A 27,371-nucleotide genomic window follows, 5' to 3' on the forward strand; every position below is an offset into this window, starting at 1 on the left:
TTTTTTTGACATTTTTACAATCCTTTTTCCAGTTATTCAACCTAATTAACATTAATTATACTAAGTTTTTATTAGCATCTCTAGAAACATTTATCAGAAAGGAAAAACAAAAATGTAGCTTTTCAAACCAGTTATATTTTTATATCTGAGTTCTTAGGTTAACCATTAGATATATTTTTCTGCATTTAAACTTTATTTTAATAGGTACCAGTAAAACAGCCATTTATAATGAGATCTCTTTAAACTTTCATCAATTAAAAAGTTTTTCCAAATTAAAAAATCCATCATATGGCCATCAATTTATATAGATATAAATATATATATATATATATATATATATATATATATATATATATATATATATAGTGATTTTAAACCAATAAGATGAAGAGGCCCTTCCACATGAGAGTCGGGGTGTTGCCTAAATAAAATTCAAAGGTTTACTCTCCAAAAGCTTAAAGCCTTCGTGGTCCAGGCTGATGCAACAAAGTTTAAGATGGCAAAATATCTGAAAATTGGTACAATCAAAGAATTGCTTAGAATCCCAATTTATTTGCGTGGCCACCGTATGTACACAATACTTGAACCTTTTGTATGGCAGAGTCCAAGGTTTCCTTTAAAAACTAAACTAAACATATATATACTTACATGCACACACTTAAAACATCCAGAGAAAGATAAAACGTTTACATTTCAAGGACACAGGAAGAGAAATCCAAGTTCCCACTAAAGGGGATTTTGTTTTTATAAGTTCAGAATGCCAAAAAATGTTTTTATCAGGCCTGGTTATTTCCAGAGTGAGTGTTTTTTTTTCTTATTCCCGATTAATGTTGTAAGTTTTGTATGTACATAAATCTGGCTGGGGTTTTACTTGGAGACTGGCAATCTGTCATTTCTTTTTCTTTTCTTTTCTGTTCTGTATTTTTTTTTTTTTTGAAAGTTCTATTCCCCATTGTAAGGTCGGGTTCTCAGAATAAATTTGCTAGTAAGATTTCCCACAGGGACAACTCTGTGGCATGAAGTCTTTGTGTCTACCACTCCTGGAAGATTCCCTGTCACCCGAGAATGCTGTTACCAGCCAGGAGGATGGTCCAAAATTTGGAGTTGAAAGTTTCCTCATAAGAGTTTTACTTTTATCCTGAAAAATTCAATTGAGGTAACCAAATTGAGGAAAACATTAGACCAGCCTCTTATCTAACCACTCAGTCCTGAACCCAGTGTCTTTCAACTTGGACCCACTCGGGATGTCTCCACTGGGTGGGTAATTCACCTCAGTTTCTTTCAACTGGTGGGCCACGTACCTGGATACACCGCCAGATAAAACTTAGGATCATCAACCAATATGTGAGATCTGAGAACCAGGAGAGACTCAGCCAAATTCATCTGGACCCCCCGAGGAGGCGGATGAGCACAAAGGGCCACTGCTGGTACCAAGGCTCTGGTTACTTGGAGAGTTCAGGTAGAGAGAAATCTGCTGTGGTGCTTCATGGTGTCCAAAACTGTTGACTGAAATAAACGTGCAGCCTAAAAGTTAAGAGTTATGTTTTATTTGGCGGGAGGACTCGAGCCAGGATGACCGTCTCTCAGAACTCTCTGAGGGACTGCTCCCAAGAGGTTGAGGAAGAGCTAGGATATATAGGAGCACTACAACAAAGACCAGGTTGTTGGAACAATAAAAGATTACTTGTTATCTAAAGAAAGCCAGGTATCTCAAGTTCAAGAATTTAGTGATTTTGTATGAATGGGAGGAAGCAAATATTAGGACTCACTGAATTCATTTTTTAGACAAGCACCTAGCTATCTCGGGCCAGTAGCCCGTCCTTTCTTATTCTGAGTCTGCTCAGAGGGCACCATTGTGAGTTGCTGCAGTGGCTGGGCTGCAGGCCTGTCCTCGCCGGGGAGTGGCGGAAGCCTTTAATGACTTGGTATCAGTATTCTTTGTTTACTGACATGGTTGCAGTATTCTCATTCACATTGTAGTATTTTCGTTCACAGACCGAATATGGATAATCTGCAAACTTGGAAAGCAACCGAGATGGAATTACTGCAGATACCTTCTGCTTTAATAAGCCGTGTGCAAACATAAACATGGAGGAAGCATACACTTGGATTTGGAGGTGTAGGAAAGGGATCCTGCACATTGCAGGAGAACGCAATGCAGAATTCCTTAAGTCCACCTTTCTTTACTGTAGTGGTTTCTGAGAACAGTTTATGGTAATTAAACAACATTGACAAACGGTGGCACACATTGCTTTTAAGAGATGGCCGGCTGCAAACTTTTATATTGGACAGGTGGAATTCATAGGCAAGTGGTCAGGTGGATGGGAGAGAGTTGGAGCCAAGGCCTTGGCCCAGATTCTGGTTTAAATTGCCATTTCTTCACCATAGGGCCTTGGAATAGAATGCATACTCTCAACCTGTTGGTGAATCTGTGAAATGGGCATGATAATATTCATTTCTTCCTGGGATTGTTGTAAGATCTAAAGAGTATTATAGCACACATGAAGCATTTAACACCCTGGCACTTAGCAGTGTTCACTGTGTGGGGCCGCCCCGCTTAGCGTGCATCAGAGCCGTAAAGGCAGCATTTGTCTGTTGAGGATGCACTTGTAGCCCCTTGGCTAGGTTGTGAATTTGATTTCCTTTAATACTTGTAACTCTGTGTGACATGGGCAGTTATTTTCATGGACAGATGAGGAATCTCAGGGTAAAGAAGACTGTGTAATTTGCCCAAGGTCAGACCATAATTTTGGGTGCAGGGGCCTCAGTTCAGCATGGGCCCCTGGGCCTTCTGCTCTCTCCGTTCAGCACCAGAGCCAGATATGGAGTTGGCTGTTTCCCTGCCCAGAATATCCGGCAGGACCCAAGACACACCTGGCCCTGTGCTGCTTGAGCAAAAACTCCGGAGGAGAGGCAGTTACAAAAGGGATAAACATAAAAACATACGACAGCAAACTGTGATCAGCTCTGAGAAGGAAAGGAACACGTCTCGCCGTACAGAGCTGGGAGCTTTCCCGTCTGGGCTGCTCTGGGGGTGTTCATCTCAGCTAAACAAGTTCTGCTGTTGCAGCAAGGCAGGAAGGCAGGGCGCGTGTGGGCAGATAGACAGGGCCTCATTGATCGTACTCATTCCCCATTAAGCGGCAGCTTTCACGGGCACTTACCTAGTAAACATTGGCCATAATCTTCACGCAATTTGCTTGGTAGTTTTATTGACCCCAGCTTTGAGATGAGGTCATTGAAGCTGGGGAGTTTGCTGCATGCCCGTGATTACCTTGCAAATACCCCCACTGGTCTTTCAACCCAGACTGGTGTGGCTGTCATGCCCCATCCCTGTGAATGGCATCGTGTAGCTTCTCCCAAGTGGCCCAAATGACTGACATTGATATGCTTAATTCGTAGGAAATGGTATGTGGCAATAAGAGAAAAAGGTAGTAAGAAATTGTTTGGAAAACAAGAAAAAAACCTATTCTTCCCCAGCTGGGGGAGCGTAACATGTATCACCCACCCTAATCACTGCCTGTCACCTCCTCCCTGAGGATTCTGTGTTCAGAAGCCACTCTGAGCCTTGGGAGAACATTTTTCCTCATGACACTTTTGACTAGGACCCGCGACATCTCTGTCCCTGGTTAACACTCTCTTCAAAGCCGTTTAAATTTTTTGCAGGTTCCTCCACTCTGATGTAAGAATACCCTGTATAACTTCTTGATGCAGCTCCTTAATGAAGATCTTGTGATGGAAACCTAGCCAAAACTGGGATGTATGCACATAGTGACTGCAACTTCAGCACATTGTGAGTTCATAATCAGAGGGGTGGGTGACTCAGGAAAGGCTTTTTTAAGGTAACAAGGGGAAAGTGAAAGGACGCTTGCTGTGTGAGAAAGAAACATCTCGGTCACGGCCAGCAAGACACCTGTGTTCATGATGGGGTGTGGCGAGTGCAGAGTTCTCACAAAGAAAGAAGTGATGTGATGGGAGGGAGGACAGTTGGGTAATTTATTGGGGAGGAAAAAAGTGGGCTGAACATTTCCTGGTTGAACAAGAGGATTGTGACATGACGTGCTTGTATTTTGGAGAGAAGGGTTTTGTGGGGACAGGCCTAGGAGTACGCTGTATGGCTGGGGAGTCAGCACAACAGAGAAACACAGAGAACCGGGCAGACCCCAAGGCCCAAGCTGGGGGAGAGGCTGCCCGCAAATTGGAACCCTGGAAGCTGGTTCTGTCCCTTAGCTGGGGCCTCAGACCTCACTTCACAGCCCAGTCCTGTTGATACAAGAATAAAAAACGTTGGGCATGAGAAGGGCTGTGTCCCAGGCTTTCGTTGAGCCCCTGGGATGTGCCCCACCAGATTTTGTTCTTTGACTTCATGCAGTAAAGAATTCAAGAGCAAGCTAGTGTTGAGTAAAGGTATATATATTCAGACAGATACATTGAAATGCAAGAGAAACGTCACGAGGTGTGGGGGTTTCATGCACAGATTAGAAGTAGGTACACACCCCACAGACAGAAGGTCTGTCTTCTCCAAAGAGGGACAGAGAGTGGTGACCGCGAGGTGGCGCTGTGTTGCTTGTTTTCTTGGGCTTGGTGGTTTCATATGCTAATAAGTAGAAGGACCAGCCTTAGGGCAAGGGGCTAGGATTCCCTGGGAGTTGGCCATTTCCCACCCTTTGACCTTTTGTGGCTATCATTGGGACTGCCATGGTGCCTGGGGCATGTTATTCACCAGGTTACTATTACAATGGATGTTTACTGAAGCTCAAGATCTGCTAGAAGTTAAATCTCTTCATCCTGAGCCTCAAGGCCTATTGGGGGTTGAATCCTTCACCATTTTGATGTCAATTGCTGCGGCCTTCCTTGAATGGCTGTGCTCTTCCCCCTTCCATCCTGTATCACTGTGATGACACAAAGACAGCAAAGGCCGGGCCCTAACCGTGCTCCTGCATTTAACGGCAGGAGGTGTGGTGTGGGCTTATGATGACTCTGAGTGGTGAGAAGGATGTTTCAGATTTTCCCACGTGAGACATGGGGATTTACCAGCAGCCTCCCCAGATTTATCTCACGGGCATTATCGCTTGTGTTGTTATGGAAACAAAAGGCCAGCCAAGAAATAAGAATCACACAGAGGGTTGGAGTACTGAGATTTATTACGCTGGCGGGCTCAGAGGGGTTTCTTTTCCAAAGCTCTGAGCACCTCCAAGACGTGCACATGAGGTTTTATAGGGTTAATTACAAGTATGGGGCTATTACCCAATAAGGCTCAAACAACAAAAAGCAAGGAATCAGTACACTGAAGCTTATCAATTTGGAACAGATCACGTTACTGACAACTGTTGACCTTGAATTTTCGGGTTAGCTTATTAGCCCAGTAAACTGACACTAAACTTCAGATTTACTAGGTAGCCCAGCAAAACTTAGATCAGGAAACCGACACTTATCACAATTTGATTTGTGACTTAGCTTGTTAGCCCAGCTGGGGTTTTCCTTCAGTGTCACTTATCTTTTGAATTTTTCTTTTTTTCTTTTTTTTTAATATTTAATCCAAATTTAATATCAGGGTTCTTTGGGAAAGAAATTTCTCTTTTTCTTTTCTTTGGTGATCTTTTAGGGGGGCAGTTAATTAGATGTATTTACCTGTTAGTGGAAGCCCTGGGGCTTCAACCCAGGACCCCGTGCACGCTAAGCACACGCTCTACCACCCGCCCCATCATCTTTTCTTTTTGGTTTCGCTGCCAAGAATCCTACAGCTGAATTTCTAGTCAGCCTTAACACTTGCCCTGACTTCATGGAATCCATTTTTATGAGTTTACTTCCCCCTGGTTTCATTTAAGTATTGAATCTCCATTTTCTCTTCACTCTCCGTTTTGCCTTTTGTTGTTATGGTTGTTAAGCTGTGTTTAACAGAATTGTTTAAATTCTCTTTTAGCAAGAGGCTGAATGTAAATAAATATGTAAGCAAACAGCACAATTAAATGCTTTTATACATTCTGAGCTGTTTAGTAGTAACTTAAAAACCGAATTGAATATTAAAGTGATAGCATTTTAAAAATATTTTTTAATTTTTCATAAAAATATAGCTGATTTAAAATATGATATTAGTTTCAGGTGTACAATAGATGCTCCATTTATAGTTACTGTAAAACATTGTCTGTATTCCCTGTGTTGTAAGATACATCCCTCTAGCGTGTTTACATTACATGTTGCAGTTTGTATAAGAAAGTTGGGTAACGCAGAGTCTGGAACGTGGCTGTGTATGACTCAGGTTCACGCTCACCCTGCCTGTCAGAGCTCAGGCCTTCACTCCTTTCTGCAGGGGAGCGAGTGGAGGCAGCTCTCATCAGCGCTGTCACCACCCTCTGAGTGGCAGTGACAGCAGTGACTGTGTGTGGACGTGCAAATTGTTTTTCCAAGAGCTTTATATGCGTTTCTGCATTTAATAATTAAAGCCCTCCTGTGAGGAAGCGTTTTAAGTTTTTAATGCATAATACATTTTATTTTGATATTGATAGATTTCAAACCTCTGGAAAATTTACAGGAGTAGTACAATAAACGCTTAGATACAGTTCACTTTAAAGGGCACTATTTGGCTTTCTGTGTCTGGCTTATTTTAGCATAAAGTTTCAAGGTTCATCCATAATTGTAGCCTGAATCAGTACTTTATTCTTTTTGCTTGATAATATCCTTTTCCTTTGTTTTCGTTTTTGGTCTATTTAAAAATATTTTCATTGAAGTCTTGTTAGTTTATAATTTTGTGTTAGTTTCTTGTGTACAGCACAACACTTCAGCTAAATAGGAAACTACCTGTATTCATTTTCATCCTCTTTTTAAACATAAGTTACTATAAGATATTAAATATATTCTCCTGTGCTATACAGTATAAACTTGCTGTTTATTCTTTACATACTCAGTATCTGCAAATCTTGAACTCCCAGTTTATTCCTTCCCACACCCTCTCCCCACAGGTAACCATAGTTTGGTTTCTATGTCTCTGTGTCTGTTTCTGTTCTGTAGATAAGTTTATTTTTTTGTTTCTTTCTATTTTTTTTTTTAGAGTCCACATGTGAGCAATCTCATATGGTATTTTCCTTTCTCTTTCTGGCTTACTTCACTTAGAATGACATTCTCCAGGTCCATTGATGTTGCTGCCAATGTCATTATTTTATTATTATTTTATGGCTGAATAGTAGTCTATTGGACAAATATGCTACAACCTCTTTATCCAGTCATCTCTCAGTGGACATTTCGGTTGCTTCCATGTCTTGATATTGTAAATAGTGCTGCTGTGTACATTGGGGTGTAGGTGTCTTTTTCAATTAGGGTTCCTTCTGGATATATGCCCAGGAGTGGGATTGCTGGGTCATCTGGGAGGTCAATTTTATGTCTTTAGAGGAACATCTATACACTTTTCCACAATGGCTCCACCAAACTGTATCCCCACCACAGTGTAGGTGTGTTCCCAATTCTCCGCAGACTTTCCAGTATTTATTGTCAGTGAACTTCTGAATGATGGCTATTCTGACTGGTGAGAGGTGATACTTGATTGCAGTTTTGATTTGCATTTCTCTGATAATGATATTGAATATTTTTTCATGTGGCTACTGGCCATTTGTAAGTCTTCATTGGAGAAATGTTTCTTTAGGACTTCTGCCAATATTTGAATTGAATTGTTTGTTTTTCTTTCTTATTAAGTGTAAAAACTGTTTACATATTCTGGGAATTAAGCCCCTAGCAGTTTCATTTATTGTAAATATTTTCTCCCATTCCATAGGTTGGTTGTCTTTTTGTTTTGCTTACTGTTTCCATAGCTGTGCAAAAGCTTGTAAGTTTAATTAGATCCCTCTTGTATATTTTTGGTTGTTTTTCTATTGCTTGAGTAGACTGCTCTAGGAAAACATTGCTGAGATGTATGTCAGATGTTTTGCCTATGGTTGCTTCTAAGAGGTTTATAGTGTCTTGTCTACATGTTTAAGTCTTTAACACATTTTGTATTCATTTTTGTATATTCTGTGAGGGAGTAGTCTAACTTCAATGATTTACATACAGCTGTTAAGTTTTCCCTACACCATTTGCTGAAGAGGCTGTCTTTACTCCATTGTATGTTCTCACCTCCTTTGTCAAAGTTTCAATGACCAAAAGTTTGTGGGCCTATTCTTGGTAAATGTGTTTATCCGTTCATTGATGGATGGATATTGTTAGTAACTTTTGGCTACTCTGAATGATACTGCTATGAATATTGATGTGAAATTTTTTATGAGAATATGTTTTCATTCTGTTGGCTGTACATTTGCCCCGCCATATCTGTAGTTTCCACTACATGAATCCAGATGGTTGATTGTAAAGGGACTCGAACATCCTTGGATTATGGTATCCAGGGTGTGGGGTTCCTGAAACCAACCCCCCAAGGATATTGAGAGATGACTCTATATGTAGGAGTGGAATTGCTGAGACATATAACTCTAAGCTTTTGAGGAAATACCAGACTTCTCCAAAGAAGCTGCAACATTGTTCCTTTCCCCTGGCCACATATGAGGTTTCTCTGCCTCCTGAACGACATTTGTTATTGTCCATGTTTTGGTTATAACCATCCTAGTGGGTGTAAAATGAGATCTCATTTTGTTTTTGACTTCCCTAGTGATGCTGAGCATCTTTTCATATGATTATTGGCCATTTGTATATCTATTTAAATTCGTGGTAAATTTAAAAATTGGGTGTATTTTTTTGTATTGTTCAGTTGTAAGCATTCATTATATATCCTGGATACTACTCTCTTATTAGATACATGCTTTGCAAAATTTTTCTTCTATTCTGCACATTGTCCTTTAACTATATTTTTTTTAAACATTAAAACAATTTCTTTACAAGGGAGGTAGTTAGATGTAAAGATTTATTTTATTTTTTTGCAAAGCACGCACTCTCTGACTTGAGATACCCTTTTCCCCTGTCATTTCACTTTCTTGATGATGTCCTTTGTAAGAAAAAGGTTTTAGTTTTGATGAAGTCCAGTTTATCTGCTTTTTCCTTCTATCACTTGTGCTCTTGGTTTTGTATCTAGGAAACCAAAGCCTATCCTAGGCCCACAAAAATTTATACTGTGTCTTCTTTTAGAAAGTTTATAGGTTTAATTTTTACATTTCTGTCTGTGATCTATTTTCAATTAATTTTATTTGTTATATAAAATATGGGTGTTCAGATTCCAGATTGATTCTTTTGCCTGCAGATACCCAGCTGTCCCTGAACCATTAGTTGAATAGACTATTCTTTCAATGGAGTGTTTTTGGCCCCCTAGTGGAAAAGTGTCTGTAAATGTAAGTTTTTCCCCGTGGGTTTTTATTGTGTCTTTTAGATTTATTTATCCAAACTTATGCCAGTATCATACTGACTTAGTACTATAGCATTTTAGTACACTTTAAAGTGAGTCCTCCAACTTTACTCTTCTTTTTCAAGGTTGTTTTGCTGTCCTGGGCCCCTTGCAAGTCCATGTGAATTTTGGGATCAGTTTTTCAATTTTGCATAGAAGTCAGGTGGAATTTTGATAGGGATTCCACTGAATATATAGTTCACTTTGAGGATTCTTAACATTTTTAATAATATTGTCAATCATTCCATGAAAATGGGATGTCTTCCATATATGTAGATCTTTTAAAATTTATTCTGGTGATACTTCAAAAAGTTCAATGTACAAATCTTGTAAATTTTTGTTAAATGTATCTCTCACTTTATTTTTAATGCTGTTGTAAATGGAAAGGCTGAATTTCTTATGGGTGGGACTATGTATCAATCTTCTTATTTGTAGAATTCCTTCACAACAAATACCCTTGGTATATATTTGCTACATAAATCTATCCACAACTATTCCCCGCCCCGTGTTATAAGAAACCAAGACCCAAGGTAAGCTACTTGAAAACACCTATGTGGAAGTGAGAAATGAGACCCTTGGGTGGGTCTTTGTGCAGATGATACTGAGAGCTTATTATGAATGGCTTCTTCTTAATTACTTTTAAACAACCCTTTCAGTGTATTTAGTCAGATACATTAAGATTATGCCCTTTTGATGTGCGGAGTAGCTAAGACTATAATTTTCAAATAAATTCTAGTGAGAGTGTTGTACTTGAAACCTAATTTGCATCAATCTTTGAAGATTTATGTTTCAGGAGCTTTGAGTAAAGAACAACTGTCTTTATTCTATAATGAGAACTAAATGCTCAAGCAACATGTAAGAGTTTGAGCAAACTGCCCCCGCCCCGTAGTGCTGGGTGGCTGCAGCTGTAACTGGAGTCAGCACTTACCTCTCCCAGTATGCTTGTGCTGATCTGCTCAAAGTGGTTCGTCCAACAGTTTGTCAGTAGTCTGTTGGACAAAGTCATAAAACATTGATTGAAGGTTGCTAGAATGCAATATATTCTTATTAATATTAAGTAAGCACATATTGAATGCTTACTGTATGATGGAATTGCCCCTCAGCCTCACATGAATATTATTTCTCTTGAAACCTCAAATATTTCCTTGTTATTCTCACTTTACAGATAAGGAGACTGAGAATTAGGTCTTCTCTCTTTTGGGGGGAGCTCATTATTAATGATGGGCAGTTGTAAGGAAAAAGATATTGATTCATCATGAGAAAACATTTTTGTGAGAGTCAGCAATGAAGAAGATGAACACTGAAGAAGGTGATCATTGTTCGAGTGAGACAAGCCCTGGGTTGTGCGGTGTCAGCATCCCTGTCCTAGACACGGCACGTGTAGAGCTGCGTGGTGGGTGAGGCGGCGTGGCCGTGCAGGGAAAGCGGATGCTGGGGCCTTAGGCTGTGCTCAGGCCTGGTTGGGCTTTCTCCTAAGGGGAGTGAACCATCATTGACAGATTTTAAGTAGGAGAGTGGGGTGCTCTCATAGTTCATATTTGTCTTCTAGAATGTTTGGAAACATTTAGAAGGCTTGGCAGGAGATGATGTGATGAGTCAGAGTAGGGTGGCTGCGAGGTGTAGCAGTGTCCAATTTTCAAGTGGTTTTCAGGCCCAGGCTTGTGGCTTAGTAGCCCTGTCAGTTTGAATGACGCACGCAAGGAAGTGAAACAATTTATCTAATCAATTGAAGCAGTGATGTACCCAATTCCCAGGACTATTGTGGAGATCCAGTGAGATACACTGTGCAGTGTGCAGCGTGGTCTCCAGCAGAGAGTCAGTGCTGAGTGAGTGCCAGTGAGTATCTGGTAGGTCAGTTGAGGGTAGTGGGACTCGGTGTCTGAGGATATCTGGTCCCTGAAGGAGGGGTCCATTCACATCTGTGAGTGATGGGCCTGAGTTGGGAGACGCAGGGAGACCTTACCCTCCGACCAGGGGCCCTGGTAAGGACGGTTATGGGAGGAACACCGTGAAGTCAGCTCTTTGCATGTGGAGTTGGAGCTGCCTTTGAGACAACTAACTGCAGTGTCACGAGCTTAAAGAGGAGATCTGGGCCCAGGTTGTGCATTTTCCTAAAATCTCAACTCCTAAGGACGCCGAAGTATTGATCACTGAACGTGAAGTCATACTTTAAAGGACAAACGAATAGTAGCATTATCTCTGTCATCAAAGCTCACGTCTATTTATTCATCACTCACTTTGCTAATTGGGTACTTACAGAGCTCACTTCACCGTCCTCCCGTGGGCTCAGGCTCCACAGAAAAGAGCTGGTGAGACTCCCTCTTTTCTAGAATAAGACACATTTAGCTTGTAGACTTCTGTACCTCGCCAGACTTAGGATATTAGTTTGTTGGTTTAATTGTATTTTCTGTTGGCCATGTCCTGACAGGAGAGAAATTTTACCTCATGGTCATGTTTCAATTAGCTGTTACTGAGAATTGCTGATCTGATACATAGTGTATGTATTACATTAACTTTGTAGAGTAGTTATCATTTTTCTGTCTTTGCCCTTTAATTTTGTTTGCCCCTTCAGTGTTCTATTCTTTTTGGGGCCTTATTTTTTTTTAATTAAAAAATGTCTGTTAGCAGTTAAGAAAAAAAAAGCAAAGAAAAAATGCACATGAGAACTAAATTTAGAAAATGTCTAGTGTGTTTTCTGTCTCGGCAATGGAGGGTACTAGAAACTCCTGAAAACCTTCATTACACAAGTTCCTTAAAATGCTGATTGAGAAATAAAACCTTCCTTCCTCATCTTTCAAGCTGCACAACTCATTGTCAAGAAAGTGAGGGAAAATTCTCAGAAGCCAAGACAAACGAGAAAGCAGGGTTTCTGAGAGATACGTGAGCGTTAGAAGCCGTGGTGTGCTGGTTGGCTCCTGAACTGATTTTCAGTTGCCTTGACAGGAGGGAAGGATGTGAGCCCCAGACCTCTCACACTAGGAGTTGGATGGGTGATCATATAATGGGCCAAGCCCATCCTGAGAATCTTGCTTTACTAAAGGGTGAAATAGGAAAAAAAAATTCCTCAAGACAAGAAAGTAAGAAAAGTCAATTTTGTTGGAAGAGGGGAAAAATAACAAATCCAAAGTAAGGATATAGTTTAAAGCTGTTCTGGCATGAGAGTGACCACAAACTCCTGGCAGAAAAGCACAGCTACTCCTTGATTGATAAGTTGTATTTTGAATGAATCAGTGAACAGCTATTCCGAAAAAGGCCTCCAGAGTCTTGTGGATCAAGATACTGGACAGCAAACACCTCTCTTCCAAGGTCTCATTGAAATAACCAGAAAGGTTTTAAAGGAAACTAACAATAATCTGAGTTGTATTTATTGACATTACTATATGCTAAGAATTCAGAGGTGACTATGGAGTTGTCTCCTATTTTATGGACCTTATTTTCTCTTTGGGGAGAAAAATGACATAGTTGGGTATCTTGGTGGAGGAAGGTGTTAGTCTGTTGCAATTAGCCAGGAGAGGAGATTAAGAAAACAGTGAAAGATCGGTGAACTTTTTAGCTGAGGACAGTCTTGTTCACTTGGCTTTTAATTGCAGGCTCAATGAGCTGTCACTGGAGGGAATAGATCTTACGGAGGATGGACTTAGCTCAGGCCTCTTTTGAATGGACAAGTGAACCTGGAAAAAGACAGTCAAATCTGTGCAGACATTAAAGTTCACTTGAACGTGCTGCATCCCTGAGCCAAAGATAGGACAAATATGCAGCAATTCTTGAGGACAGAAGAGTGGTTTTTAAGTTTCTCCAAGAATGAATCCCATGGAACCGAGATGGCCAGTTGTCAAACTGAGACTTTGTTCTTTGGACGGTGTACCCAGCAAGGGTATTGGCCTTTTATATGTTTCCATTTGTCTTTAATACATGTCTGTTGATGAGGACATGGGCACAAATGTTTGACACCTTGTCGAGGCGATTTTGGATACCTGCCTAGAAGCACGGGCACAGTTGTGGCTGCTTCATACATCTTGCAGCCCATCCCTTTCCCCGGCTCCGTGATCACGGCAGAGTGGTTCCTTGTTGACCTGTCCGTTTTCTCTGTGACATCATAACCCATGAAAAGACCGGAGCATATTAACTTGGCTTTGTTAAAGTCAAAGAAACAGATCAAATATGGAGTCAGATTTGTTCTTTCCTATTTCAGTAGTACCATGGAGATGGCAGTTTGGGCAGCTTTTTGTAGTGTCCTGGAGGCTTTCTCTCTCAGCTTCTGGGTGCCTCTATTGAAAACCCTTCATTGCTGTCTGTCCTGCTGGTAATGCACACTGCCTGTTTTGCCCTGAAGATGTGTTCTGTTTATAAACTCATCTCTACTCCTTGGAAAACAACTCAAGAAAAACTCAGTTGGTTTTCCACCAGCCATGGGCAGGGGTGAGGTAAACCGTGTTATTATTTCATAAAATAATAGTAATAATAGTAATAGTCATAGTAGTAGTACTTGTAGTAATAGTAATAATAATAATAATAATAATAATAATAATAATATTAATAGAAGTCTTAAAACAGGACAGAGCACATTGGAGAGAGTCAAAAAATGCTTTCTGGCTTAAATCAAAAGTGATGACTAGTGATTCCATGGCTGCTGTATATGCTAAGCTAATTACTCCTTTGCTCCATTACAGATTTCTTTTATCTGAAAAAGAAATACAAGGAAATGGTTTAAAAAAAACTCAAACAGAGCACAAAAATACACAAGTGAAAGAAGTTTTCCCTCATCCTCTGTTCTTTCAGCCCTCTCTGGAGATGCCTCTGTTTACTATCCTTTGGGTGCTTTTCCAGATATGCTTTGCACATTCCCACCTATGTATGTAAATTCCTTTAAAATTTTAGTTATTTTTAACTTAAAGGGATTTAAATCCTCAAGTGGCTTCTGGCCGGGTAATATAACAGAACTAATCTGACTCCATATTAGATTTGTTCCTTTGAATTTAACCCTGTGCTCTGTCACCTAGGCTTCATCTTGCTTGTAAAACAATGTTGCCTAGAGCCTGAAATAAACAGGAGAGCCTATTCTGAAGCCTCTGACCTTTAAGGATATTTAACACTTTTTCATTCATTAGAAGATAGCAAATTGCAGAATAGAAAATAACGTTTCTTTTGTTGGAAGTTTACAGGGATCTGACCCACGCAGATAGCTGCAAGAACAAAGGATTCCAATAAGAAGGAATTCCTACACTAAGAAGTTTGCACTAACCAAGCACATAGGAAAGGAGCCTGAATTGTGACTTGGGGAGATGGTTTTCCAGGACATTAGTTTGCCATCTAGGTCTACAGAAACTTGCTATTCCATGCCCCAACATCTGGTCTCCCAACTTATTGGCCTGTCCTGCACTGAGGAGAATTAATTTCGACTTGGTAACACTCCTATCTACCTAGAAAGCTGGGCACTGGAGCTGAGTGTTATGGAAACAGGCCAGCCAAGAAAAAAGCACCAATCGGAGTGTTGGAGAACTCAGAATTATTATGCCGGTGGGCTCAGAGGGGCTTCGGCTCCGAAGTTTTGAGTACCTCCAAGACGTGCACATGAGGTTTTAAAGGCTTAATTACAAGTAAGGGGGGATTAGCCAATAAGGCTCAAAGAACAAAAAGCAAGGAATAAGTACACTGGAGCTTATCAATTTGTAACAGATCACATTACTGACACTTGTTGAGCTTGGAATTACGAGTTAGGTTGTTAGGCCAATAAACTGACACTAAACTTCAGATTTACGAGATAGCCCAGCAGAATTTAGATCAGTAAACTGACACTTATCACACTTAGATTTGTGACTTAGCTTGTTAGCCCAGCTGGACTTTTCCTTCACATGAGGACAGCTCTCCCACCCCCAGGGAACTACTGTGAGCCCTTGATGTTTCCACTAGGGTGGGTATGGTTTACCCAGGAGGAATGGGGACTATGCACCAACACTCAGGCAGTCTGCTCTGTCTGGGGCTCTGATCTTGTACCATCCCGCTCCCCGCCAGCCCAACACCTGGGACAGTGGAGCTAAGGCAGAGATCCTGCCTGCCTGTTTCCCAGCGTGTAAAAGGGGAATATGTGCTCTTCCCAAGGTAGTTCTGAGCGACAACACCTGCGGGTGCTTGGTTCTCAGAGCAACAGAAAACCCAGCTCCGCGTGGGGGCAACGGGTGTGATCTCCCTAGGGTTTCTGCAGAAGCATCGGACGGAGGGTTGGATCACGGTGGTAAAATTGAGCTGCGGGGCTTGAAGGGTAACAGAAGGTACAGAGGCAGGTCTGCCGCCTAGGGGTGCCCCAGAGGTAAAGCTTTTTTTCTCCAACTCTGCTAAGACCCTCCCTTCTCCAGAGCCCTTCCTTCTCTCTGCTCATCCTGTCCATCTGTATCCCTCCAATTTTCCCGTCCTCTCCACCCGCTCCCATCTTCTCCCTCCCTCGCTGTCCCACCTTCTCTCACAGAACCCAGAGAGGATCGCTGGCCCTCCTGCGCATGCGCAGTCAGTGCCAAGTGGTCCGCTGGTTGGGAGCTCCATATCCGAGCCGGGGATCGGGCCCAAAGGCTTCTCAACTATGTCGCCCGGTAGGCCTTTGGTTCCTGCCTGTTGCCGGGGCCTCTTACTGTGGAAGTGCAAGGTGGGGGGCTCCCAGGAAAGGGGTCAGGCGGCTGCGGGAGGGCGGTCCGCCTGTCACAGACCCCAAGGGCGCTAGTCAGCCCGTGTTCAGATGAATTGCTCAGGCCAGACCCCTCTGCCAGCGCCACCTGCCACGGCGCCCCGGCCACAGTGTCCAGGGCCTGGTGTGCACCTGCCACCTCTCACCCAGCCGGGATCCCCTCAGTCCGCGGCTGGCGTCCCATTCCCCTCTCCCTCCCGCTAGTCCTCTCCTCCCGGGCTTCCTCTCCTCGTCCGCCGGCCCGTCCCCGCCCCTGGGCGGGCTGTGTCCCGGGCGGGCGGGGTCTGCGGACCCGGACGGGGGCGGGCGCCTGGGACTGGGGCTGGGGCTGTCCTCCGAGCGAGGCTGCAGCCCGCGTCCCCCTCCCCTCTTTCCCTGCCCCGCGACCCCGGGGCTGCCCTGCTCTCCCTTTCCCGCTCCCTGAGGACCAGCTCTGTGGCGTGGGCGCTGCTACCTGGGCTGAAAGCCTCCGGCTCTAACGCCCAGCTTCTCCTGGTGGAGTTGGGAAAAGGGAGCGTCACTGCTAAGCGAGGTTCTGTCTCCCCCCTCCATGTTTCTGCCGCAGGTAAGTACCTTGAACACTTTCAGGTGTTATGATGGCGGTGCTTGTTGATGTCACGTGTTTTTATAGTGAGAGGGATTGCAGTGGTGAAAGCAGGGCTTGGTTCTGTAAAAAATGTGCTGAAGGCATGAGGCTGTGACATCCTCCTTCCTTCCCTCTCCCAGGGTGAAAGGAGTGATCCTCGATTTTCAAAAGATAGTTACAGTCCCTAACTAGCCCAGCCCAGCTAGTGTGTGTTAACAGGAACAGCACCACCAGAGGCCTTGGAGACCCAGGGATATTGCAGTCCTAAAGTGCTCCTGGCATAGTTTGGCTTGTTTAGGTTTTTTGTTTTTCTTAAATTGTGGGACAGACTAGTGTATAAACTGAAAAATAATTGTCAAGAAATAATTTTCATAGGACAGTTTTATTGTGATATAGTTCACACACCATGAATTCCATCCATTTAAATGGTACAATTCAGCAGCTTTTTGCATATTCACAGTGGTGCATGCATTATTATTCCAGAACGTTTTCATCACTTCAGAAAGAGCAGTGGAAATGAATGACCTATCCACCCCTCCCAAGTGGTGGTTCTAAAGAAATTTCTTGGCTATTCCTGACCATAAATTAACTTGTTATATTCCAAGAAAAATCTGGTAGGAATTCTAACCAGAATTGAAATGAATCTGTCTATCAAAACAGGAAGAATTTATACCTTTATGGCATAAACTTCTTCTACCCATGAATATATCTGGGACCCTATCTTTTCATCTGACCAGAGCCTGGCCCATGTGAAGTCCTCACTACTTTTTGGGCTTGTGAATGATGACATTCTATACATCGTTAGTTGCAACTGTAGCTTTTCACAGAAGAGAAAAGTAACCTCAGTGAAGCAAGTGACTCTCTGATGGTCAGAAAGAGTGACAGCCAGTGCTGGAGTGATCCAGTGGACTTGGTTGTTGCAGCTAGATTTCTCGACCACCTACAGTTAAGGGGATTAGAGAGTTCTTTTATTTTTTCTTAATGGCATTGCATTTATTTTTACTTATTTTTTAAAATTATTTTTTATTTAAGTGTAGTCAATTTACAATGTTAGTTTCAAGTGTACAGCAGAGATTCAGTTATAAACATATGCATATGTATATATATATATGTTTTAGATTGTTTTTAGTATAAATCACTACAAGAAATTGAATATAGTTTCCTGTGTTATGTAGCAGGTCCTTGTCATTTATTTTATATTTACTAATTTGTATCTGTTAATCCCCCCTTTCCTGCCTGCTAAACACAGTTTGCTTTCTATGTCCATGAGTCCATTACTAGGAGCACCGTTTTTCCTAGTAATATATGCTCTTTTGCTGCTTTCAGTTTCAGTAATTCCATCTTATCTGTGGGCGCTTTTCTTCTGGTGGCCTTAATGTGGTTTGCACACGTGGTAATAGAGATCTGTATTTGGGAGAACCCCAGGCCTCGTGTAGTCCCTGGTACAGAGTGCCCACTGAATTGATGCTTGAACTGGGAAAAAAGCACAGTAAATGTTGGAATTTCCACTATGGTTGAGAATTCTATAACCTCTTTTGACAAACTTAATTTTGGCTGCACCCATTCTGGGTAATTTGGTGGAAATTCATGTTATGGTGGTGAAGAGACGGGGCCTTGTATGCTTCTTCTCTTTCTGTTTTCTAACACTCATTCTCCTGGGACTTTCAGATCCTCCCCTAGAAGTGCCAGGTCTGGCTTGGTGCTGCGCTGAGGCAATATTTGTTAATAAGGCCCTTTCCTCATCTCTTCTGAGCCTCCGGTTCTTTCTCTGCACAATGAGGGCTTAGACTAGATAGCTACTTTTCAGTTTCTTTTAAAGCCATGTTTCCTTTGAGAAACAGAAAATGCAAATCTCTCCTCTCAAACCAACCCTTTAGATTTTGAAAAATCCTCCAAGGAGTGACATAGCTCTTTGTGGAAAATGAATGTGATTGTGATTCCAGGTGACACAGAAAAGACTATTCAGAGATTGATTGCAGGGAGAGGGCAGGAAAGGGGCAGTATGTCACACTTTCTAGTGTGAGCACTGGAGCAGGGGCTTGGATTTAAATACGGTGTCTGACGTGGCCTCTCTCTAATCTTGTAGAATGTGATAAACTACTCTACCTCAGTTTCTTGATGTGTCAAGTTGGGGTGATAATATTTTAAGGCTTTTGTGAAACATTATGCACATAAGCCATTTGTGTATGGGTAGAAACAAGACCTGCTAGGGATTCAGGGATTTGTTTAAAAAAAAAAATCTTGTCCATAGCACTCTGTCTGTGTGTATTTAGTAGTTCCTGAAGGGTGAGGGTGAGTCTAAAGTCCATCGTGGGACAGGTGGCCCATGATTCTCTGTGCCCCTGAATGCCCCCTCCTCCCCAGTCCTCTTCCTCAGTCCAGGATGAAGTTCCCTAGTAGATTTACTCAGAGGTCTTGTGAAAATGGCTATTCATTTTATTGTTTCACCAAGAAGGGCTGCCATCATGATCTCTGTGGTCAGGTTTTGAAGGGCTGCCATCATGATATCTGGTAAGAATTCTATGGAATTGGGTGTTTCTATTTAATGAAAAGAAAAAAATTACAAATAGAAAATTAGAACAAGGATGGTCACATGGGCTCTTGGAAGTGGACACCATTAGAAGTTGGAGGGACTAGTGGGCTCAGTGGGAATGTTAACTGAGTGTATCTCATGGGCTGGGCATTGTCCTATTTGTACTGTGTGTTCCTTATTTGAGACAGTGAGCTCACCTAACCTCGAAAACCTCTTTAAAAAATTAGACTTTTTATTTTGAGATGTAATGTAGATTCCCATGTGGTAGTAAGAGATAATATGGAGAGAGCCTATGGACTCTTTGCCCAGTTTTCCTTAATGGTTCCATCTTGCAGTGTTGGGGTACAATTCATTACTGACTCACTAACAATTTGAGGTTTGTGTTATTGCCCTCATTTCTATCCACAATTAAATTGGGGCTTAGAGAAGCACACAGGCCTGCCCAGGTCACCCACATTGTTAGTGCAGAGCCTGGTGAACGTGGGCTTGGGATTTCCAGGAAGTATCATTATGATGGTCTTTGGCAGGGAGCAGCATTGACTTTGCTTGTTTATTCATTCATTCAAAAAACATTTATTGAGTAAATTCTGTGGGTCAGATGCTTTCTTAGGGTTATCTGATTCTTCAGCAGTACTGAGAACCAGGTAATGTTTATATTTTTTAAACTGAGAAAATTAGCTCTGAGAGGTTATAACTCCCCCAAAGGAAGAATAGCTCATAAAGGGGGGATAGTACATTTGTACAGTCACCACTTTTTATGCAGGTGGTACCCTAGGCATTTTACATTTGCAAACATCCGTAATCCAGATATATTCTTGCAAGGCAAGGATTTTTTTTAATTGATGTATAGTCAAGTTTACAATGTTGTGTCAATTGCAAGGTGTTTTTTGACTTTTGAATTAAAAAATACTTTTTCAGGAGGGAAATTAGGAGTATTTATTTGTTTGATTTTTAAAATGAGGTACTGGGGTTTGAACCCAGGACCTCGTACATGCTAAGCATGTGCTCCACCAATGAACAGTACCCTCTACCCCAAGGCAAGTTTTCTTATCCATTACTATGAAGCTAAGGGGTTCAAATCAATTGAATAGAATTCCAGATCTTTTGATCCTACTGTGGTCCTTTTCTTTATATTCTGCTGAAGGGGTTTGGGGAAAGCATATCCTTTGTTCATTTCTTTATTCAGCATTTTTGAGTAGTGACTTCATATCACAGCCTTGCTAGGTGCTTGGAAATATAAAATAAGAAATGACATTTCTCTGCAGGGGCAGGAAGCCTAGACCAAAAACTGGGTAATGTGATCCGAGCTACAGTAGCCATGTGCAGACTATGAGGACAAACTGTACCCCCGGATTTGCTTTGGCTTCCCTTGCCTTCTGTCTGGTACACACCAGGTCACCGCAACCCAGATGGGCCCATAGCACACAGCAGAGTATGTACCTCGATCTCCTCTCCTGTCTCGGCAGGGCCTGCAACATGAGCATCCCTGACTACGTGCAGTGTGCTGAGGACCACCAGACTCTTCCCGTTGTAGTCCAAACCATGGAGATCATCTCAGAGGAGAATATCTTTTGCATCTATCAGCTACTCACCTCGGTGAGCCATATCAGCCCATGTGGCTCCCAGTGGACACTCTGTATCCACTACAGGCACCGCTATGTGCCCGAGAATGGGTGGAGCGTCTTCCAGAAACACTGCAAGGTCGTGGGCCTTGTCACCATTACCGACTGTCTCTCTGCCAAGGCCTTGGAGAAGCTCCACGTGCAGAGGAGCTGTATGGCACCTCGATAATGACTCTCAGCTCTTTGTCTTTGTACTGCATGTGGAGGAAGTCGAGCAGCCGCGCACCGACGTTGCCTTCAAATTTAGAGGACTGCAGGGTGGTGGAGAAGAGGATCGAGGACTTCACTGAGTCACTCTTCATCTTGCTCAAGTCCAAGTGGCTGGATGGTGGCCCCAAGAATTCTGGGGACAAGATTCCCCTCCTCTGCATCCTGTTTGAGAAGGAGGACTTCATGGGACTGGACACAGACAGCAGGTAAGTTTACCTGGAGGCCAGTCCACCCTGGCTTTGTGCCGGATTGCTTCCCTACATCCAGAAAGGGATCAGCAAGGAAGAAGTCTGTCTTGTAGCCAAGGGGGTATGGAGATGCAGCCCGCCGGTTTCCAGACATTTCAAAGTGAATCCGCCTTTGTTTCAGAGAGATCCTTTTAGGGTTAGTGTGGACACTTACTCCCGCTTTACAGCCATGACCATGGTGGGACCCCTGGGGTTGCTGTCCAATAAAGTAGTCAAAGCCACTGATGCTAGGAGCACTGGGGAGGAGGCTGGACTGAGCTGAGATGTGCTGTAGGTCAAATGCACATCAGACACTGAGGCTTGTCTAGTAAAAGTATATAAACTATCTCTTTACTTCCTATATTGCTTACATGTCAAAATGATAGTATTTTACATACAGTAGATTAAGTAAGATCTGTTCTTAAAATCAGTTTCTAGTATTTGTTTTTTGTTTGTTGGTTTGTTTCTTTGTTTACCATTTTAAACGTGGCAAATGGGAAACGTTATTTACATGGCTCTCATTTCATTTCTGTTGGGCAGCCTGTCCTGGGACAGTCTCATCCCTTTGCTTATAGATGAGATGCTTAACCCCGAGAGGCGGAACGAGGAGCTGGTTGAGCTGGGGCTGGAGCCGGTGTCTCCTGCCTCCCAGGCCCAGCACCTATTCTGCTCAGGCCCTCTCTTCTTGCCCGACAGCCTCCATGCCAAGTTAGGACATCAGAAACACCGCCGGGGACTTCCGAATGAACTCCTTATGCAGGGAAAGGCGTATCACGGTGTATGGGACAGAGCAGGGAAATGTTCATTCTCACTTTTTCCCTGTGATTAAGTCAACGGCCCCACATTGCCTCGGATGTACAGACAAGCTCTTCTGGGCTGCCTACCCCCCCAACTTCAGCTCTGTTTCCCGGTGTATCTGTTGTGCTGTCCCTCGGGCAGAAGAGGGTGAGATGCCTTTTCCGAGACGTGGAAACCTTTGCTGGGGAGAGTGAGGGAAGCTGTGTTCCCCCGGCCTACGGCCTCTGTCCTTGAGTCTGGAGAGGGCTCATGGTGGTCCCACAGGTGACGGTCGGAGAACCTGGCAAATGTTTCTGGGCCCGCTGTGAAGGAAGTGCTCTGTGACTCTTGAACTTAGCTAAGATCAGATCCTACTCTCTGGTTGTTGGTAAGTTGGAGGAGAAGATGCTAGAGAATTGATAAAAAGAATGTCTAGACCAGCCCTGTGAGTGAGAAGTACAGGGGACACGAGTCCCACCTGCGAGAGACAATGTAGCGGGCTCTGGATGAATTTTCTGTTCCTCCCAGACATACCTCTATGACTTAAGGAAGGGGGAGGCATGCTGTAGCCATGATCTGTACTTGTCCTCTCAGGGCCCTGTGATCTACATGCCCGCACTCCCCATCTGCTTCTTAAGATGAGCTGGCATGTATAGGAGCCTGGGCACTGCTGAGGGCATAGCTGCCAGAACCGTGCTACACCAAGGCTGGCTCCGTTCACCTCTCCTGTCAACACCTGCTGAGGCCCCAGGCATTAGTCAAGGTAGGTGCATCGGTGCAACATAAGCAGGGACCACTTCTCCCCCTGGACAGACTGGTGAGTGAGCAGTGGAAGCCTGGAGCCCTGCCCCAGCCCCCACGCCAGTGCCTCCTCTTTTGTCATAGGAGGCACTGGTGATATTTTTGCTCAACAAATGCTTGTCTCTGAGTCTGCAGCCCCACCAGAGAATGCCAGATTGTTTTTGTCTTTTGAAGTCTGCCCTTGGGACTTGGCGGAGTATCCGGATGTGTAATTAGCCCACAGTGGTTGACACTGTCCCCATTGTTTACCCAGAACCTCGTGTACCAGGCATGGCTCCCAGTATCGAAATACAGCAGCGCATTAAACCTCCCTCCTTTTGGGTCTGTCTGTTCCGGTACCATAAGGGCTCAGCCAGCTTCTGAACGTCAGTGAGATAACGCGGCCAGTGAGTTCGGGTCAAGCACATTCTCCTCCAGTCACTTTTACCCCATTGTTGCTTTTAGTATTCCACAGTCATTAATTATTTAAACAATTCTTTGGTACAGGAGCAGAGCCTAATTCTCTCCTGCTACTCTTGGTGGAAGTGAGTAAAACGGTCCAGACTGAAATGCGACCACAATTTGTAGCTCAAAAGCTGCCTTGAAGCTTGTAGGTGGAATTTTGGTTAGGGGCGCTGACCACGTTGGGGTCCCCCGGCAGCGCCGCTCCCCTCAGGTCCCTGCTTTCCCTGGAGCAGGGGGTGAGGGTGGGTCTCACCATCCCCTCATCCCTGGCCTCACACACTCACGTAAATTCTTGTACATGCTGTCAAAATCATTTTTGTTCTTGTGTGTTTCTAATTTTCTCTTGTTCCTCTTTTCCTTTTTCTTTATTCCTTTTTCAATTGTACTGCCCAGTGAGCATGTTGTTGCATCTGAAAATGTGGGCTGTGCACACCCTGCATTGGAAATAGCCAGATTGCCCTCCATACTGTCTCCATCGCTTTAAAAAGCAAAATCTTAATATCTGTCTTGATCCATGTATTATCCTAGTCATTTTGTATTTTCTAATGTTTTGGAATATTTGCTTTGTTAGCACATTACCCACTGGTGTTAGATACCTGTTAAAATCCTTGCTTTGAGGGACCTGTTTGGTCCTCCTTTTATTTGGTGACAAATGCGCCCTTATTAAATTTGTTTGATTGTTTTGAAGAAGTAAGATGCGAATTGATTTAGTCGGCTGCTCAGGGATTCTTTTCATGGAGTATTTAAACTTGTAAGGTCAAACTCTGCAGCATTTTGCTCGATTCCTGCTTTTACACAAACGTGCTCGGCACGCGGTTCCTGGCTGTCGCTGTGTGACGTGCGTGACGGCGCTTCATGGCCGGCGGTCACTGGTGAGGAAGTGGCCGCCACGGAGGTGACAGCTGCAGGGGACGCTGTTGGAGGAAGCGGTCACCGTTTGGTTCTTTAAATTTTTTTTTTGCATTCAACTTCCCCGTGCCATTTACTTTACTTTGCCTTCATAAAGGGGCAGAATTGGGTCTAAAATCCATGACACTATTTGTTCCCTTTACGAGGCTGGTTTTTCTGGGTATCAGGACAACATGACCTTCTCCTAAGTAGCTGGCTCACCTGGATCTGTTGGACACAGGGACAGCTAAAAGGGCCGTAGCTTCCTCTCTGCTCCAGCCAGTGGGCATTCAGAGCTGGGTCTGTGGTTTGCCTCAGCAGCCGTGCAGACCTCCCTGCCCCGGCCTTTACTTTTAACCCATGTTGGCAGTAAAGAGTTGAATCCGTTTCTGTTGCAGCTGACATCCACCACTGACAGCCGTGTCGTTAGTTTGTGGTAGTCAGTCTCCAACACCCCAGACAACCGTGAAGGAAGATGATTTGGCCGACCTAGGACCCTGGATTCTCACCCTCACCATGGTTCATCTCACCCGGTGGAAGGGTTTGGCCACCACCATCATGCTGACCATGAGGCCTTGTTTCTCCTTTCATGCTCTGGTCCAAATGTGGACACTTCATTTTTCACTGAATTTGTCTCGCTTGAGACAGGCCAGAATATCTGAATGAGTCCATCACATTCTGGGTGGGGAACAGAACAGAAGTAAGTGTCGCAAGTAGATGGAGTCTAGGCTGTCCGGGTTGGCAATTGCAGGCTGGGATCTGTGATGGCTGGGTTGTACACTGGACACAGGTCTTTCCCGTGGCTCCCGGGAGCCCAGGAGTTGGAGTGATAACAGCCTTGCGTGGGTTCCCCCATCCTCATTTGCTCACTGGCAAGTGTGTCTGCTAATTAGGAGCTCCCCCAGACCTCGGGGCCTTCAAAGCTCAGACCACGGGAAAATCTTGAGTCCCTTCTCCTGGGCCTCCTGTGTGAGAATCCAGTGCCTTCTGAGGTGACCAGCGGCAGGAGATGCCTCCCCTTCCAGGGAGCACCCTACGGCGGACTGTTAGTGCACCATGTTGTGAGCTTGTGTGTTTCCGGCCATGGTCCCTGCAAAACCACACTTGAGATCAGCTTATTGGCGAAAATAACAGGACTGATTCCAGGGCAGGGCCTGGGGGAGGGAACAGTGGAAATTGAATGTGACCTGAGACAACTAGGTGGGTGCTGAGGCTGTTACTAAAATGGGGAGTCTGGGAGGTACCTGCCAGGAATCGAATTCCAGAGTAAATGGTGGACATGAGGCATTTTTAAGATGCCATTTTTCATCCAAGTTAGGACTTCAAAGAGGCACTCGGCTCTATGAGACTGGGGCTCAGGTGAAGGAGCTGGACTAGAGATACAAGTTGGGAGTCGTCATTCTTAGCTGGTGTTCACAGCCTTGCATGTGAATTAGATCATCTCGAGAGCTGCAGACTGAGGCTGAGGGAGGGGAGGGCTGTGCCTCGGTTGGAGGAAAGCCCAGACCATGCAGCTTTGGTGTGTCAGCCAGCGGCGTTTGTCATTTTCAGAGCAATCCCATTTATCCTTAAGGGGCCTGGGGTTCAGCAGGGCCAGCCAGAAAGAAATCCAAAGGGAGAGTCTTGGCCACGTGTGCGTCTTAGGAAAGTTCAGAGGCTGCAGGATATGGAAGGTTAGAATCCTCAGAAGCTGGAGTTGGAGTGGGGAGAAGGTATTCACAGTCACCTGTGAGGGAGGGAGGGAGGCCTAGGGAGTCCCCACCCTACCGGACTCGCTTTCCCATGAACAGGAGGCAGTCAGACAGAGGATCTGAGGTAAGAAGGATGGGCACTGGGAGGGGAGCCAACCTGGAGAATGGTGCTTGGAAAGTTCTGGAATAGTCTCCCTGAAAAATAGAGTTAAAAATACCCAGACTCTTAAGAATATTGTTAGTGACTTGGGAGGAGGCAGTTGTTTTTCTGGCCTCCTAAGTGTAAGTCATGTATTCAGGGATACACCGAAGATATGGGCAGTCTGTTCCGGGGACTTGATCCTTACCAGGGGGATCAGTGCAAGTTTAAAGGGGCAGAAGGGCAGCGGAGGGAAACTAGCCAGGCCCCGTGTCAGGTAGCAGTCGGCCACCCTACTTGCGTGTTTCATTCACATTCATGACTCCCAGGTGGGCGCTGACAGCCCCCTTTTGGGGATTGGGAAGCCTTCTCAGAGGGGTTAAGGAATTGGTTTGTTTAGCGGTTGACAAATGCTGTAGCAGGATTCAAGCAGAGCCTTGTCAGACTTCAAGGGCATGTTCTCTCTACTGTTTCCAGTACTTCCCTGTTATACCTGGAATGGTGAAGTGGGTCAGATTTGGAGCCTTTCAGAAAAAGTATGATTTAAGGGCCTCAGGACTGTTTCACAAAGCTCAGCGTTCTTTGATGGTTCTGAAGCATGCAGTGCTTTTCGCCCCACAGAGGTAACGTCTAACTCCATTGTCGATGATGTGGTTGCAAATGATATACAGGTGTAAAACCACACTTCGCAGCTTCTAAAGGGAAACTCTCCAATTCTCCCTTGGTCGGCTTTCTTCCACGGGGTGTAACTGTGCTGCAGCATAGGCCTGAGCTTCCGTATGGAGTGAGGATTTAATATCCGATGTTAGCATAAAATGGTCAGATGAAGAAAACCGACATTGACAATTTATTTTTGGGTTTCATTAGTCAAGATATACTATCAGTTAATGGCCCATATTGCAAATGAAATTCAGTATAGGACATTGCATTTCTTCCTTTCTATTTAGAGTTCTCTTACCGAATAAGGTTGCCTGCTTTGGAACATCAGTTTCACCACCACGGCACCTATCAGTGTGTTGGTGTGATTGCATTTACAGAGTGAATGTAATCTGGGCTTCCTCAGCCCCAAACACTTCAGTGCAGAATCACGGGCTGTAGACGTCTGTTAGTCACGCAAATACTTCTAAAATTATATGATGCCAGAAAAGAAAGAAGAGAGAGAGAGAGATTGCCTTTATGAAAGTTCCTTTCAGTTCTAACTGCAAACTGTTGTTGAGCAGCTCTGGTTTCCTTTGGATATGAATATATACATTTCTTTGCATGTAACCTGGGTTTTGGGCTAGAACACTAAGTTCTTGCTGTCCACAAGCCACAAAAATAGTAGCCAAATTGCACACGTGTGAAATAGTTTATACTTTTTCTGAGAAAGTATCCTTGAATTTGGGACTTGGACTGTGATTTCTGCTTTTTGCTTCCCTCAAC

At 43.8% G+C, this 27,371-nt stretch overlaps 1 protein-coding gene across 1 annotated transcript in view; it reads left to right on the forward strand.

Moving 5' to 3' along the window:
- The window catches only part of LOC140694882 (trafficking protein particle complex subunit 9-like), a 230,532-nt gene that overhangs the window by 105,823 nt on the left and 97,338 nt on the right, over nt 1-27,371 (forward strand). The window contains exon 9 of the mRNA XM_072957903.1: nt 20,617-21,188. Coding sequence (XP_072814004.1) covers nt 20,617-20,941 — 325 coding nt within the window. The 3' untranslated portion in view covers nt 20,942-21,188. The remainder of the gene's footprint in view (nt 1-20,616; nt 21,189-27,371) is intronic.

The sequence above is a fragment of the Vicugna pacos genome, unplaced genomic scaffold, assembly GCF_048564905.1.
Source record: "Vicugna pacos unplaced genomic scaffold, VicPac4 scaffold_107, whole genome shotgun sequence".
Lineage (NCBI taxonomy): Eukaryota > Metazoa > Chordata > Mammalia > Artiodactyla > Camelidae > Vicugna > Vicugna pacos.